General features: G+C 43.3%; 1 protein-coding gene across 2 annotated transcripts in view; it reads right to left on the bottom strand.

Moving 5' to 3' along the window:
* LOC311258667 (NLR family CARD domain-containing protein 3-like) overlaps positions 1–14,414 on the bottom strand; it is a 60,619-nt gene that overhangs the window by 6,681 nt on the left and 39,524 nt on the right. For both annotated transcript variants that reach the window (XM_084355158.1, XM_084355159.1), the window contains exons 7-9: positions 11,617–13,420; positions 11,355–11,528; positions 8,174–8,347 (exon numbers count right to left, since the gene is read on the bottom strand). In XM_084355158.1, coding sequence (XP_084211284.1) covers positions 8,174–8,347; positions 11,355–11,528; positions 11,617–13,420 — 2,152 coding nt within the window. The remainder of the gene's footprint in view (positions 1–8,173; positions 8,348–11,354; positions 11,529–11,616; positions 13,421–14,414) is intronic.

Here is a 14,414-nt window from a genome sequence, read left to right as displayed (position 1 = left end):
CATGCCCAGAGCAATGACCCCCTTCGCGGATAAGCTGCTTAAAGAGAACCTCGACATATCGGACACGAAGGATCTACAGAAAGAGAGAGCCCACCGAGCATTAGCACCGCAGCCCCCGGCAGGAGCCCAGCCCAGGTCAATCCTTGTTAAATTCCTCAGTTTTAGAACGAAAGAAGAAGTGCTTAAAATAGCATGGCAAAAGAAAGGGTTCATGTGGAGAAATTGCAAAATCAACCTCGACCATGATTATGCACCATTTATCCTGGCCAGGCGAAGGGAATACGCAGAGTCAAGGAGGGCTCGAAAGAAAAAGATATAAAGTTCCAGACCCTGTATCCCACGCGGCTAAGAGTCTACTATGAGGACGGGACAAAAACCTACAATACGGTGGAGGAGGCAACGTCGGACCTGGCGGACCGGGGCTTGCCGGTAAAAGTTATTGCACAGCCGGTGTCCCTTCTTGAGAAGATCCAGCATGGCAGCCAGCGAGGGCACAGCGTACCACGCAGGCTGGTGGAGTACCGGGATACAAGGAAAAGCTGCAAGTATTCAGACTCGATCAAACAGTGGATAATGACTAATTTAAAGCATTAAAGAACTGGTGGAATATGTCGTCTCCGGAGCAGGTAACAGCTGAAAACTATAATGAAGCTATAATCGAGATGAAACAAATTAAATCATCTCCAAGAAACTAAAGAGGTTGTTTTTTTTCATGGCTGTTGAGACAGTGGAGGGCCCTCTAACCCAGTGAGAGAAAAAGGTTATCCCTCAGAGCTGAGGCTGGTGAGGGAAAGAGCCTCACGTTTGGAAGTATGGACAAACTTTTAAATGTTCCTGGTTAAAAACATCCAATGTTCTTGTTCTGGTTCGTATTACTAATATTTCGATGTGAAGGGGCCAGTTATTATTTATACAGAGGGGAAGAGTAATTCACTGTATTCATGACAGAATGCAAAGTGGACTTGTGAAAATAATTTATTTTAGTGTGAATGGGGTTTTGAATCCAATTAAGAGAAGTAAGATTTTGTCAAAATTGAAAAAAGAAAAAGCACAGTTAGCCTTCAGGAGACTCACAAGCCAATCCGAACATGCAAAACTCCAAAAACTGGGTTTTAGACAGGTATTCTTCTTCTTCATTTAAGTCAGGCCACAAGAGAGGAGTCGTTATCCTTATATCAAGTGCACTTGCTTATGAACACATATCAGAGACTGTGGATGATGGGGGAAGATTTATTAAGATCACAGGGGGAATAGAGGGGTCTGTAATAACATTACTGAATGTTGACTGGTTATTCTATAGACGTGTCTTTGACTGAATGGTTAACTCTCAGGGTGTGATAATATGCGGGGGGGATTTTAACATTAGGCTAAACCCGGCACTGGATTCTTTCAGAGCAACTATACAGAATTGGTCACTGACTAGGAAACTGAAAGCACTGATGGGAGAGTTGGGCATTGTAGATGTGTGGAGAGAATTACACCCTACTAGCAGAGATTATACACACTATTCCTTCCCGTATTCAGTTTACTTAGGTTGGATTACTTTTTTGTCTTCAGCTCTGATAAATTTAGGATTAGAGATTGTAATATTGCAACAATTGACCTGTCAGACCATAGCCCTATTTCTATGTCACTAGCTCTAGAAAGGGAAAAAAAGGAACATTTTATGGAAGCTGAATTTGCATATACTCAATTACTCAAAGTTACTGGAGAGGCTGAAGGGGGACATTAGAGACTATCTTGACCTTAATGACTCGGGAGAAGTATCACCAGCAAACTGAAAGCTGTAATGAGGGGGGAAATTATCTCCATTACTTCATATATGAAGAAACTCAAAGGACAAAAGTTAGTGGATCTGACTTCCGGTGATGAGAGGAATGGAGTAGATGCCATGACCTTTTCGTTTAAAACCTTCCAAAACACCCAAATTTAACTCAATTTCTTCAGTAAAAGCATATGCCTGCTTTATCTTGCACTATGTCATACATCTTTAGACAAACAAAGAAAGAGGACGCCAAAATAGACAAGCCCACCGATGCCGCACAGATTAGCATGCCTGCCCTATTTAGCTTGTTGGAGGAGCACCACAAGACCATCTCTTTGGCCCTCTCCTCTGAACTCAAAGCAGTAGTAGCTTTGCTTGAATCCAAACTTGATGCTGTGCAGGCCACTGTGACTGGTTTTGGTGAACAAATCGCAAGTTTAGAGGCCAACGCTAACTCAAATGAAGACCGCTTCCAGGCCCTCGAGACTAAGCTAATAGACGCTGTGCTAAAATTAAAGCTCAAAACATCGATCTGGAGGGACAGAGCCGGCGAAACAACGCAAGAATTGTCGGCTTACCAGAATCTAACGAGGGCCCCAGACCCACTGCCTTTTTCTCTAATGTCCTCATGGAGATATTCGGCAACCAGGTACTGCAATCCCTTTCGGAGCTCGACCGTGCACACCGCACACTAGCTGCTTAACCGCCGCCAGAAGCCAGACCCAGGTTGGTGATTGTATGTTTTCATCGACACCAGATAAAAGAGCTAGTGATCCGGGAAGCTTGCAACCGGAGAAATGACTTGAAGTACCAGGACAACCCGATCCGCATCTACGCGGATTCCTGAAGTCCAGGAGCAACGGCAGCCTACCGGGATGTCATGGCTATTCTGTACAGCCGGGGCTTGCGACCGGCTCTTCTGTACCCGGCAAGGCTCCAGATCACCAATAAAGATGGCAGCAAGAAATGATTCTCCTCCCTCGAGGCAGCCACCACCTTCGTGGGATCAAAGCAGGGGCACCTCAACTTGAACCTGGGTCGACAAGGCTAACCTGACCAGCTGCTAATGCTAACCACCGCGGGCAATATCCTGACCTGCCCAACTGGTAAGAGTATTATTGTTAAGCATATAGTGCCTGGCTGACTCATACTCACGTTTTTTGGGTTGTTTTTGCCGTTCATTTGGCCCTTTGCTAACTTTTGTTCGACTAACTTTACATGTCAAATTCGTTCAGCTCTTGGCTAACTGTTTTAGCATGGGCATTGGCTCTCGGACAATTTCACAATAACCAGCGAACCTTACAAATTAGTTAGGATCAGCGATCTCAACAGCTGAAGTCCAAGAGGCTAATAGACTGTTACAAAATGGCAAATCCCCTGGCCCAGATGGGTATATAGTGGAATTCTTCAAAGCATTCTCACATTCCATTGCCCCACTTCTAGCTAAGGTTTACAATGAGTCTTTCGTTAGCGGTCGGCTTCCCCCTACCTTATCGGAAGCCAATATATGCTTATTATTAACGAAAGGTAAAAATCCTCTTGATTGTGGCAGCTACAGGCCTGTATACCAAAATCTTAGCTAAGATTCTGGCCTCTCGCTTACAAAGGGTTCTGCCGACCCTCATCTCTACAGACCAAACCAGTTTCCTGGCCGGCAGAGCCTCTTCTCATAACACTAGAAGACTCCTCAGTATAATCAGCACCCCTGACTCTGATACTCCCGAGGTAGTAATAACCCTAGATGCCGAAAAAGCATTCAACAGGGTTGAGTGGGAGTACTTGTATTATATACTGGACAAATTTGGCTTCAACTCTGACTTCATTGCTTGTATTAGACTGCTTTATAACGCCCCTTTACCCCTTTACCCTTTTCCCCGTGGTACCAGACAGGGGTGCCTTCTTTCTCCCCCTCTGTTCGCACTAGCCATCAAACCCTTGGCCATTTGGCTCTGGGGGGAGAAGAGATTTGAGGGCATCACTAGGATGGGCATTATGCATAAGCTGTCCTTATATGCAGACAATCTTTTGTTGTACGCCTCCAATCCAGTTTCATCTATTCAGATTATTGAAGAGTTAGCTCCTCCCCATTAATGATATAGCCAAGCAAATACCCCAGTCCTCCTATCATTTTAAAGTTGTCCCTGAGGGGTTCAGATACTTGGGGGTGTTTATAAACACTTTGTTTGATGATCTTTTCACTAAGAATTTTCGCCCTCTCATAGATAATTGTAAACTGGACATGACTCGTTGGTCTTCTCTGCCCGTGTCCCTCATCGGTAGGGCCAATCTAGTAAAGATGGTTCTCCTACCCAGGTTTCTTTACCTATTTCAACACATTCCAATTTTTATCAAAAAGTCCTTTCAACACCTGGATCAGGTGGTGTCCTCATTTTTATGGGCCAATAAACCTCACTGTATCAGGAAAGCTGTACTACGGCTCCCTAAAAACTCCATTGGTTGGATAGCAGGGGTGAGACATGCCCTTCACTTAAGATTTGGCTGCAATTTAGCAAACATTTTGGACTTGATGAACCGTCGACTCTGGCCCCAGTTTTTAGAAACCACCTGTTCTCCCCTTCCTCCTCCGATCCCATCTTTCATGCTTGGCAAGACAAGGGCCTACTCAACATCAAAGACTTTTATAAGGAAGGTGTTTTTACTGACTTCTCAGAGCTATCAACCAGACTGGACCTGCCCAAATCACACTTTTTCCGTTTTCCTTCAAATTAGACCCTTCATTAAGTTTAAATATCCCCACTTTCCGAACCACCCACCTGGATCTCCGATTGACTCCCTGCTCACTTTAGTTCCCACTCAGAAACACTCCATCTCAGTGATATACAGCTCCATTGACTCCCTCAACCTAGACCCGACAGCTAATCTGCGGCAGACTTGGGAGCAGGAAATTGGTGTGCCCATTTCTGATAACTAATGGGACCGAAGCCTTGCCCTTGTCCACAAAGCCTCGATTTGCGCCAGGCATGGTTTACTGCAATGCAAGGTCCTTTTCAGAGTACATCATACAAATGTCAGACTGGCAAAAATGTACCCGAGTATTGAGGACTCCTGCAACAGATGCAAGAAATCACCTGCTAACCACACCCACGTTTTCTGTTCCTGCTCGCACCTGACAGACTTTTGGAGACAGATTTTCAACACTGGGATCAGTATTTAATACAACCCTCAACCCTGACCCACTTACAGCCCTATTTGGAGTCCCAACGCCTGGAGTACTCAACCTCTCAGTGGCTAAGCAGCATGTCTTAGCCTTCACAACTTTATTGGCGCGACGCCTCATCTTTTTCAGGTGGAAACAGATCCTAAGCCATATCAAACTTGAGAAAATCAGATTTTCCCTTGCAGAGTCGAGCAGTTCATTCAACAGAACTTGGAGGCCCTTTATCAAGCATCTTGATAGGACTATTATCCAACCAGAGGATGGTTAGTTGCCCCCCCCCCCAAATCCAAGAGAGCTTTGAAATATTTTACCGGGAAATATACTCTCAACCCCGGGCCTCCGATGAAACCCATATTGATACATTTCTGAGTTCTTTAGAACTACCCACACTGAGTAGTTCACAGAGCAAGAGTCTTGTACAACCAATTAATGCAAAAGAATAGAACTTAGCCATTGCTAAACTAAAAGTCGGTCCCAGGCTCCGACGGTTTCACTACAGAATGGTATAAGGCTTTGAAGCCACAATTATCACCATTATTATTTAACACATTTAACTGGATCTTACAGAAAGGGGAACTTCCACCCTCTTGGAGGGAAGCAATTATCTCAGTCATTCCCAAAGAGCAAAAAGACAAGCAAGAATGCGGTCCATGTTGAGGACCTGTCAGTGTCCTCAACATGGACTACAAACTGTTTACATCTATCTTAGCCTGAAGACTAGAAACACTCCTACCCAACCTCATCCTTTTAGACCAGACGGGATTTATCCTGGACCACATAAGGAGGACTTTACATATTCTAGAACAGATAAAGAAAGATAAGAAAAAAATCAATGATTGTAGGTTTAGATGCAGAAAAAGCCTTTGACTCAGTTAGGTGGTTATTTTTGTATAAGGTTATGGGAATAGGCTTTCAAGATAGATTTAGAAGAGTAATTCAGACCCTATATGATAAGCCTACAGGGCGGATGAAAATTAACGGGGACCTTTGTGATTCTTTTACTTTGGAGAGAGGAACAAGACAGGGCTGCCTGATATCCCCCCTTCTTTTTGCTTGAATTATTGAACCCTTGGGCCAATTATTAAGACAGAGTGACAATATTAGAGGCATTGAGGTGGCAGGGATTGAACAGAGGGCAATACTTTTTGCAGATGATGTTTTAGTTCTTTTGGGGGAGCCAGAAAAAAATTTCTTAGGCTTGATGACACTGTTGGCTGATTTTGGGAATCTATCAGGGTATGAGCTCAACATATCAAAGACACAGGTTATGACTTTAAATTTTACAGCACCAAAGAGCCTGCAAGACAAATATAAACTTGACTGGGGAGCTGAATCATTAAAATATCTAGGGATAGTACTAACAAAAGACCTTTAAAAATTATCACAAGCAAATTATGGATCATTATCCTTGAAGATAAAATCAATGGAATCTTATCCCCTTTCTAAGGCTAAGTTCAAGGGTTAGTGCAATTAAAATGAACAGTCTCCCAAGATTGTTATACATTTTTCAGACTTTACCAGTGGAAATAATTGACAACCAATTTAGGGGTTGGGATAAATGGATCTCTAGATTTATCTGGCAAGGAACGAACCTAGAATTTGATTTATATATTTAAATACTTTACAATTCAGAAAAGAAAAAGGAGGAATGGCACTTCCTTGTTTAAGAAAATATTTATATGCCTCACTGCTAACCCCTTTGCTGTATTGGTGCAACAGTGAGTATAAGGCTAGATGGAAGGAACTAGAATCTGAAATCAGTTAAGATTTTCCTTTGCAGGCAGTAATTGGAAAAGAGAAAATAACCCATGGATAAACCTTACGTTGAAAATATGGCAAAAGGTGATTAAATCATGTGAAATCCATAACATGCTTAAGCTTTTTAGATGGTGTGACACAGAATTTCTTCCCGAACAGAGGGGACAAAAGATTTGAATCCTGGGTAAGGAAAGGACTTACAACTTTCCTTTCATTTACACACAAAAACACACTACAGAGTTTTCAATATTTTCAGGATGTACATGGACTAAAGAAGACTGATTTCTTCAGGTGCCTCCAACTGCGGCATCATTTCAATCAGAAGTGCAGACCTACTGAGTTTTCAATAGTATAATCTGAGTTCTATAGGATCCTTAGGTCATCCATCAGTTCAATTCCATGCAAATCAATGTCTAAGCTGTGTAATGCTCTAATGCTTGCTAAAAATGAAAACACGCTGTATATTAAAGAAAAATGGGAAAAAGAAGCAGGAGTAGGGATTTCAGAGGAGGCTTGGGGGGAAATATGCAGCTTTCAGTGGTCTTCAACTTATTCTATGGAGAGGAGGGAGCACTGTTGGAAAAACATAGTAAGATATTTTAAAACCCCACACCAGGAAAAATATATTAAAAATGTGTTGCAAACAGTGTGGATCGACAGAGGCATACCACTCCCACATATTCTGGGAATGCCCTAAATTGAGTTCATATTGGAAGGGTATCCACAAAATATTGTGCACGGTATTCAAAATATACCCAAGAACATGCAGACTCTTTATTTGGGCCACATTGTGTTTCTGAAACAAAGGAGGGATACAAAGCTGCTGCAGGCCCTTTTGGCAGCGAGCAAAAAATCAATCACTAGAAAAGTGCTAAATACTTACTCTAAAGACAAATTCTACCAAATTTGGAACAAATGGATTGAATTTATCACCCCAGTGCGAGCAGACTTTGTATGACTCCAGTGACGTTTCAAACTCCCTTCGGTTCTGTTGTGTATATAGTTACAATTTCTTGGAATAAGGGATGAGCATATGTATGAAAGTGGCACACCTAATGCCGGGCAGACGACAGTGGAAGCATATACAATTGTATAGCTATATATGTATATTTGATGCTACGTAGTTGTAAACAGATGAGCCAATGTGATGAGTTTCTCTTGAATACATATCTCTGGAAGAGAAGGACTGTATGGTTTCTAAGGACTGAGCTACAGCTCGTGAGGACTGTGGCTTCCAGATTATTTTCCTGTACATATGCAGACAAATGTAAGAAACAAAAACTGGAAAAGAGTGAAGAAACTCTCTGCTATCTTTTCCAAATAAAAATATAATCACAAAAAAAAGAAAAAGGTTCCTACAATGTAATTTTTCATTTAACACTATCCATTAATCAAAAACACAGAGAAAATGTTTCCAGCTTTCCTTCCTCCATCAGAATGATTGTCTATGGCTGTAGCAGGTGTCTTCATACCTGAGAGTCTCCAGTCTCCATTCTGGATTGTGCAGTCCAGCAGACAGCAGCTTCACCCCTGAGATGCCTGGATGATTGTAGCTCAGGTCCAGCTCTCTCAGATGGGAAGGGTTGGAGCTCAGAGCTGAGGCCAGAGAAATACAGCCTTTCTCTGTGATCATACACCCTGACAGCCTGCAAACACACAGAATAACACACATGGCACATCATCTGAGGGTACTGGGATTTTATTTAAGAAAGCAGGTTTATGTGCCTCTGGTGAAGAGCCCTGTGATCACAAGGACAGTGAGGACACAGCTTATGAGACACTTCAGGGATGTTTTGAGATCACGGACTGGCAGTCACTTTGTGAGCCGCATGGAGAGGACATTGATGGGCTCACAGAGTGCATCACGGACTATATCAACTTTTGTGTAGACTCCACTGTTCCAGCTGAGACCGTGCATTGTTACCCAAATTACAAGCTGTGGGCAACAAAGAACATCAAAGAAATCCTCAATGAAAAGAAGAGGGCTTTCAGAGCTGGCAACAGGGAGGAGGTGAGAACTATATAGGGACACCTAAAGGTGAAGATCAGGGAGGGTAAAGAAAACTACAGGAGGAAGCTGAGTGGAAACTTCAGCAGAACAACATGAGAGAGGTCTGGAGAAGAATGAGGACCATCACTGGATTCATATCAGCTGGCATTAGAGGAGTTGAAAGCAGCGTGGACCGGGCTAACAAACTCAATTTGTTTTTTAACAGATTTGATACTGAGACCCCTGCACCCCCTGATAACACCATCATCAATCCCACTGCTGTCTACCAACTACCATCTTCTCCACTCCCACCTTCTCCTTACAGCCTTTCATCCTCCTGTGAGACCCCTCCCCACTCCCCTGGTCTCCAAACTCGCTACACACTACAACCAATTGACTCTACACCTCCCCCTCCCCTACCTGTCACCTCTACAGTGAACATCACAGCTGATCACGTTAGGAGACAGCTGGTGAGACTCCACTCGGGCAAGGCTGCAGGTCCTGATGGTGTCAGCCCCAAGGTGCTCAAAGCCTGTGCCCCCCAGCTATGTGGAGTACTTCACCATGTATTCAGCATGAGCCTGAGTCTACAGAGGGTCCCTGTGATGTGGAAGACATCCTGCCTTGTACCTGTGCCAAAGACGTCGCGTCCCGGTGGCTTCAAGGACTACAGACCTGTGGCACTGACCTCCCACATCATGAAGACCCTGGAGAGACTCTTCTTGGAGCAGCTCCGGCCCTTGGTCAAACCACTCTTGGACCCCCTACAGTTCGCCTATCAGCCCAAACTTGGAGTTGGGGATACCATCATAAACCTGCTTAACCGTGTCTATGCCCACCTGGACAAACCAGCAAGCACTGTAGGAGTCATGTTTTTTGACTTCCCCAGTGCATTCAACACCATCCGTCCAGCTCTACTGGGTGAAAAGCTGACAGCAATGCAGGTGGACTCCCCCCTTGTGACCTGGATTATTGACTATCTGACCTGAGACTTGACTTGAGACCTGTCATCTCCAGAAGTTCTCGGATGACTCAGCAATAGTTGGATGTATCAGTGAAGGTGCTGAGGATGAGTACAGGACTACTGTGGACAACTTTGTCACATGGTGTGAGCGGAACCATCTACAGCTCAATGTGACAAAGACCAAGGAACTGGTTGTGGACCTGAGGAGGACCAAGGTGCCGTTGACCCGTTTCCATCCAGGGGGCCAGTGTGGACATTGTGGAGGATTATAAGTATCTGGGAGTCCACACTGATAAAAAACTGGACTGGGTTAAGATCACAAATGCCCTCTACAGGAAGGGACAGAGTCGTCTCTATTTTCTGAGACAATTGAGGTCATTCAACATCTGCCGGACTATGCTCAGGATGATTTATGAGTCGGTGGTGGCCAGTGCTATACTCTATAAACTTTCATCAGAAAGGAGAATAAAGGCAAGTACTTGGAGCAGAGTGCTGCGTGCACTCAAGAAAAATATGACTTTCATAGTATATCAAAGTAGCCACCAGCCAGAGGAAACAAGTCTGCTTTTCAGTTTGCAACCAAAGCTTGAGGAACACTCCTGTGAATACTTTGCTATACTCCGCTATATATATACAGTAAATGAAAAAACTGAGGCAAATCTGGTACCTGAACCGAAATTGACCTGAATAATTGAATTTATTGAGGTCAATTTCGGTTCAGATAGCAGATTTGCCCTATCTGGCTCATTAAAAGTAATTCACTGAGTCTAAAATGGGTAGGTAATTTTTTTTTTCCAGAGGGCCATACTGACTTACAAAATGCAAGTACAGGGCCACAAATTAGACAATTCCATCAAAACATTAAACACATAGAAATTATGCTAATTTAATTCTCAGTACCAAATGCAGCACTGAATGAAGAAAAGATCAGGCTAATGTTAACTATTCATGAACAAACATTTGGTCTTATACTTCATGTTTAAGACCACATTAACTCATTTTCTGTTTAACATATGAAACTGTAACTAACCTATGAGAATGAATTATAACTGGTACATATTTATGAATGGCAAAATGAATAGCAATGCCTATAGCGATTAATCGGTCGACCTCTAATGCCTACCCGTGTAATTTAGCCTAATAGGAACAGTTGAGACAGTCAACTCTCTTCGCAAAACCGATCAAGGCCGAGCGTCAGGTCTGAATTTGAAATGCACAGTACAAAGGACAGGTGCTCATCAGTCAGTCAACATCTGTAATGTGATTTCTTGAAGTTCAATTATGTCTCCATCTTGACGACTGCTGAAGGACATTACATTAAATGCAACCGCTATTGTAACTTGTCGCATGAAGTGAGTAAGCAAAGTGAATTTGAGGTCTATTGTCAATCAAACTGTAGACAGCGCCCTCTGTTGGAATCGAGGTAAATAGCAATGCAGACTCACTGTAATTATTTGCCCCGAGATTCATTGAACCTATAATCTTCAAGGATTTCGTGGGCTGGATTGAGATGCTCTGCGGGCAGTATTTTGCCCATGTGTGGTCTAGAAACTACTGCCAAGTGTAGTTGAAGGTCTTTCAATTGATTCTATTGAATTCAATTTCAATTCTCACACAATCCTACACAGGTCAGCTGTTTATCAACTAATGTAAATCACATTTTAATGGTCATCAGTTGATTGGGTGAATGAATCCTGACCTGAGACTTTCAAGTGTACAGTGTGGACTCTCAAGTCCAGCAGACAGCAGTTTCACTTCTGAATCATGCAGGTTGTTGTCACTCAGATCCAGCTTCCTCAGGCTACAGGACTGGGAGCTGAGAATTGAAGACAGAGCTTTGCAGCTTCTCTCTGAGAGGTTACAGCCCCTTAGTCTGGAGAGACAGTAAAAAAACAAATAGGAACATTTATTTCCGGCCTTAAAGACAGCACTTTCTATATGAGTGAATAATTCCAACTTACAGAGCTTTCTCTGAGGCTTTTACCACTGGCAGAAGCCTCAACAGAGTTTCCTCTGAAGCAGAGTATTTCTTCAGGTCAAACACATCCAGATCTTTTTCTGATGACAATAAGATGAAGACCAGAGCTGACCACTGAGCAGGAGACAGTTTATCTGTACAGAGTTTCCCTGAACTCAGGGACTGTTGGATCTCCTCCACTAGAGAACGATCATTCAGTTCATTCAGACAGTGGAACAGATTGATGCTTCTCTCTGCAGCGTGACCCTCTTCGATCTTCTTCTTGATGTACTGGACTGTTTCCTGATTGGTCTGTGAGCTCTTTCCTGTCTTAGTCAGCAGACCTCTTAGGAGATTCTGATTGGTCTCCAGTGAAAGACCCAGGAGGAAGCGGAGGAACATGTCCAGGTGTCCATTTTGACACTGCAAGGCTTTGTCCACAGCATTCTGGTAGAAGTGTGTCTCTGCACTTTGATCTTTTCTTCTGTCAGACTTCCGGGAGGTTGTTTGTTCTTCTGACATCAGACTGACTCCAGAGTTGATGAATGTCAGATGGACATGAAGAGCAGCCAGAAACTCCTGAACACTTAAATGGACAAAGCAGAACACCTTGTCCTGGTACAGTCCTGTCTCCTCTTTAAAGATCTGTGTGAACACTCCGGAGTACACTGAGGCTGCTCTGATATCGATGCCACACTCTGTCAGGTCTGTTTCATAGAAGATCAGATTGCCTTTCTGCAGCTGATCAAAAGCCAGTTTTCCCAGAGACACAATCATCTTCCTGCTCTCTGGATTCCAGTGTAGATCTGTCTCAGTTCGTCCATCATATTTGACATTCTTCACTTTGGCCTGAACCACCAGGAAGTGGATGTACATCTCAGTCAGGGTCTTGGGCAGCTCTCCTCCCTCTCTGGTCTTCAATACATCCTCCAGAACTGTAGCAGTGATCCAGCAGAAGACTGGGATGTGGCACATGATGTGCAGGCTTCGAGATGTCTTGATGTGGGAGATGATCCTGTCAGCCTGCTTTTTCTTTCTGAATCTCTTCTTGAAGTACTCCTCCTTCTGTGGGTTAGTGAACCCTCTGACCTCTGTCACCATGTCAACACACTCAGGAGGGATCTGGTTGGCTGCTGCAGGTCGTGTGGTTATCCAGAGGCGAGCAGAGGGAAGCAGTTTCCCCCTGATGAGGTTTGTCAGCAGCACATCCACTGAGGCAGACTCTGTTACATCTGTCAGGATCTCAGTGTTGTGGAAGTCCAGAGGAAGTCGACACTCATCCAGACCGTCAAAGATGAACACAACCTCAGGCTTGTCGAAGCTGTAGGTTCCTGCTTCTTTGGTTTCAGTGAAGAAGTGATTAACAAGTTCTACCAAGCTGTGCTTTTTCTCTTTTAGCACATTCAGCTCTCTGAAAGTCAATGGAAATGTGAACTGTATGTCCTGGTTGGCTTTGTCTTCAGCCCAGTCCAGAGTGAACTTCTGTGTTAAGACTGTTTTCCCGATGCCAGCCACTCCCTTAGTCATCACTGTTCTGATTGGTTCATCTCTTCCAGCTGAGGCTTTAAAGATGTCTTCTTGTCTGACTGTTGTTTCTGGTCTGTCTGGTTTCCTGGATGCTGTTTCAATCTGCCTGACCTCATGTTCATCATTGACCTCTGCAGTCCCTCCCTCTGTGATGTAGAGCTCTGTGTAGATCTGATTCAGAAGGGTTGGGTTTCCTGCTTTAGCGATGCCCTCAAACACACACTGGAACTTCTTCTTCAGGTTAGATTTTAGTTTAAGCTGACAACCTCCAGAGTGACTTTCTGAAAGAATACACAATAATTAAGATAAACAAGGTTAGGTTAAACAAAGGGGACCAAAACACAGACACACAGGCAGGTTAGTAATTAGAATGAAAAGCAAGCTTTAATAACTTAAAACTGAAAATACAAATACAAAATCCAAAAATGTTGCATCTAAGCCAGATGACAAAACAGGAGAAATCCAAGAAACAAGTGGAAAACAAAGTATAAACCAAAAAAGCAAAGTACAAACCAAAAGACAAAGAACACAATTAGAAATAAGATGAGAATTCAGGAACAAAAAACTGGAAACACACGACGGAAAGATGGGACAGGGAGACACAGGAACACAAGGGCAAAATAAAACAGACTGACAAAGAAAGAGGGGAAGGAAAGGACTTAGGTCAGAATTTCAGCGTTCCAATGCATTTGCTCCAAAAACATGCTCGCTGTAAACGGGTGTTTGAATGGAAAGTCTTTGAACTTCACAGCAACTACAGCAGCTGATTTAACAGTTAAGGGCACTTAAAAAAAGACAGGAGGAGTAGGCTTCTAACGCATAATCTCAAAGACTTCTATTAAGCACAGATCAACTGAATGGACATGAAAATGACAGGTACAAAGTTGTATTTACTGCACATTTCACAAACAAACATTATTAAGTAAGAAGTGATGAAGGGATAAAAAGTAATTGTTCACTATGTGCGCTGCAATACTGCTGTCATCTGTGTTCATGTTGGCAAACTCACGCACGCAGATCTTGAGCCTGAGTTTCTGACTTGGATGACTGACTCCATTGCACTTTCTGTGACGGAGGTCATTCTTTTTCGAATTCCACACCATTAAAAAAAGAAGGGGTGCTTAAGTAATAGAACGCAGGTGAGAAGCGACAAGGAGTGCGAAAAACCGACAAAGGGAGGAAAAGAAAAGCAAAACATAACACATGAGGACAGGACTTCAAAATAAAACAGGAAATAACATAACCAAAGTTCAAACATGACACAATATGACTATT

The sequence above is a fragment of the Pagrus pagrus genome (genome assembly GCF_965226575.1).
Source record: "Pagrus pagrus genome assembly, chromosome: 6".
Lineage (NCBI taxonomy): Eukaryota > Metazoa > Chordata > Actinopteri > Spariformes > Sparidae > Pagrus > Pagrus pagrus.
The sequence above is the reverse complement of the archived record's forward strand: the minus strand, read 5'-3'. Positions and strand labels throughout refer to the sequence as shown.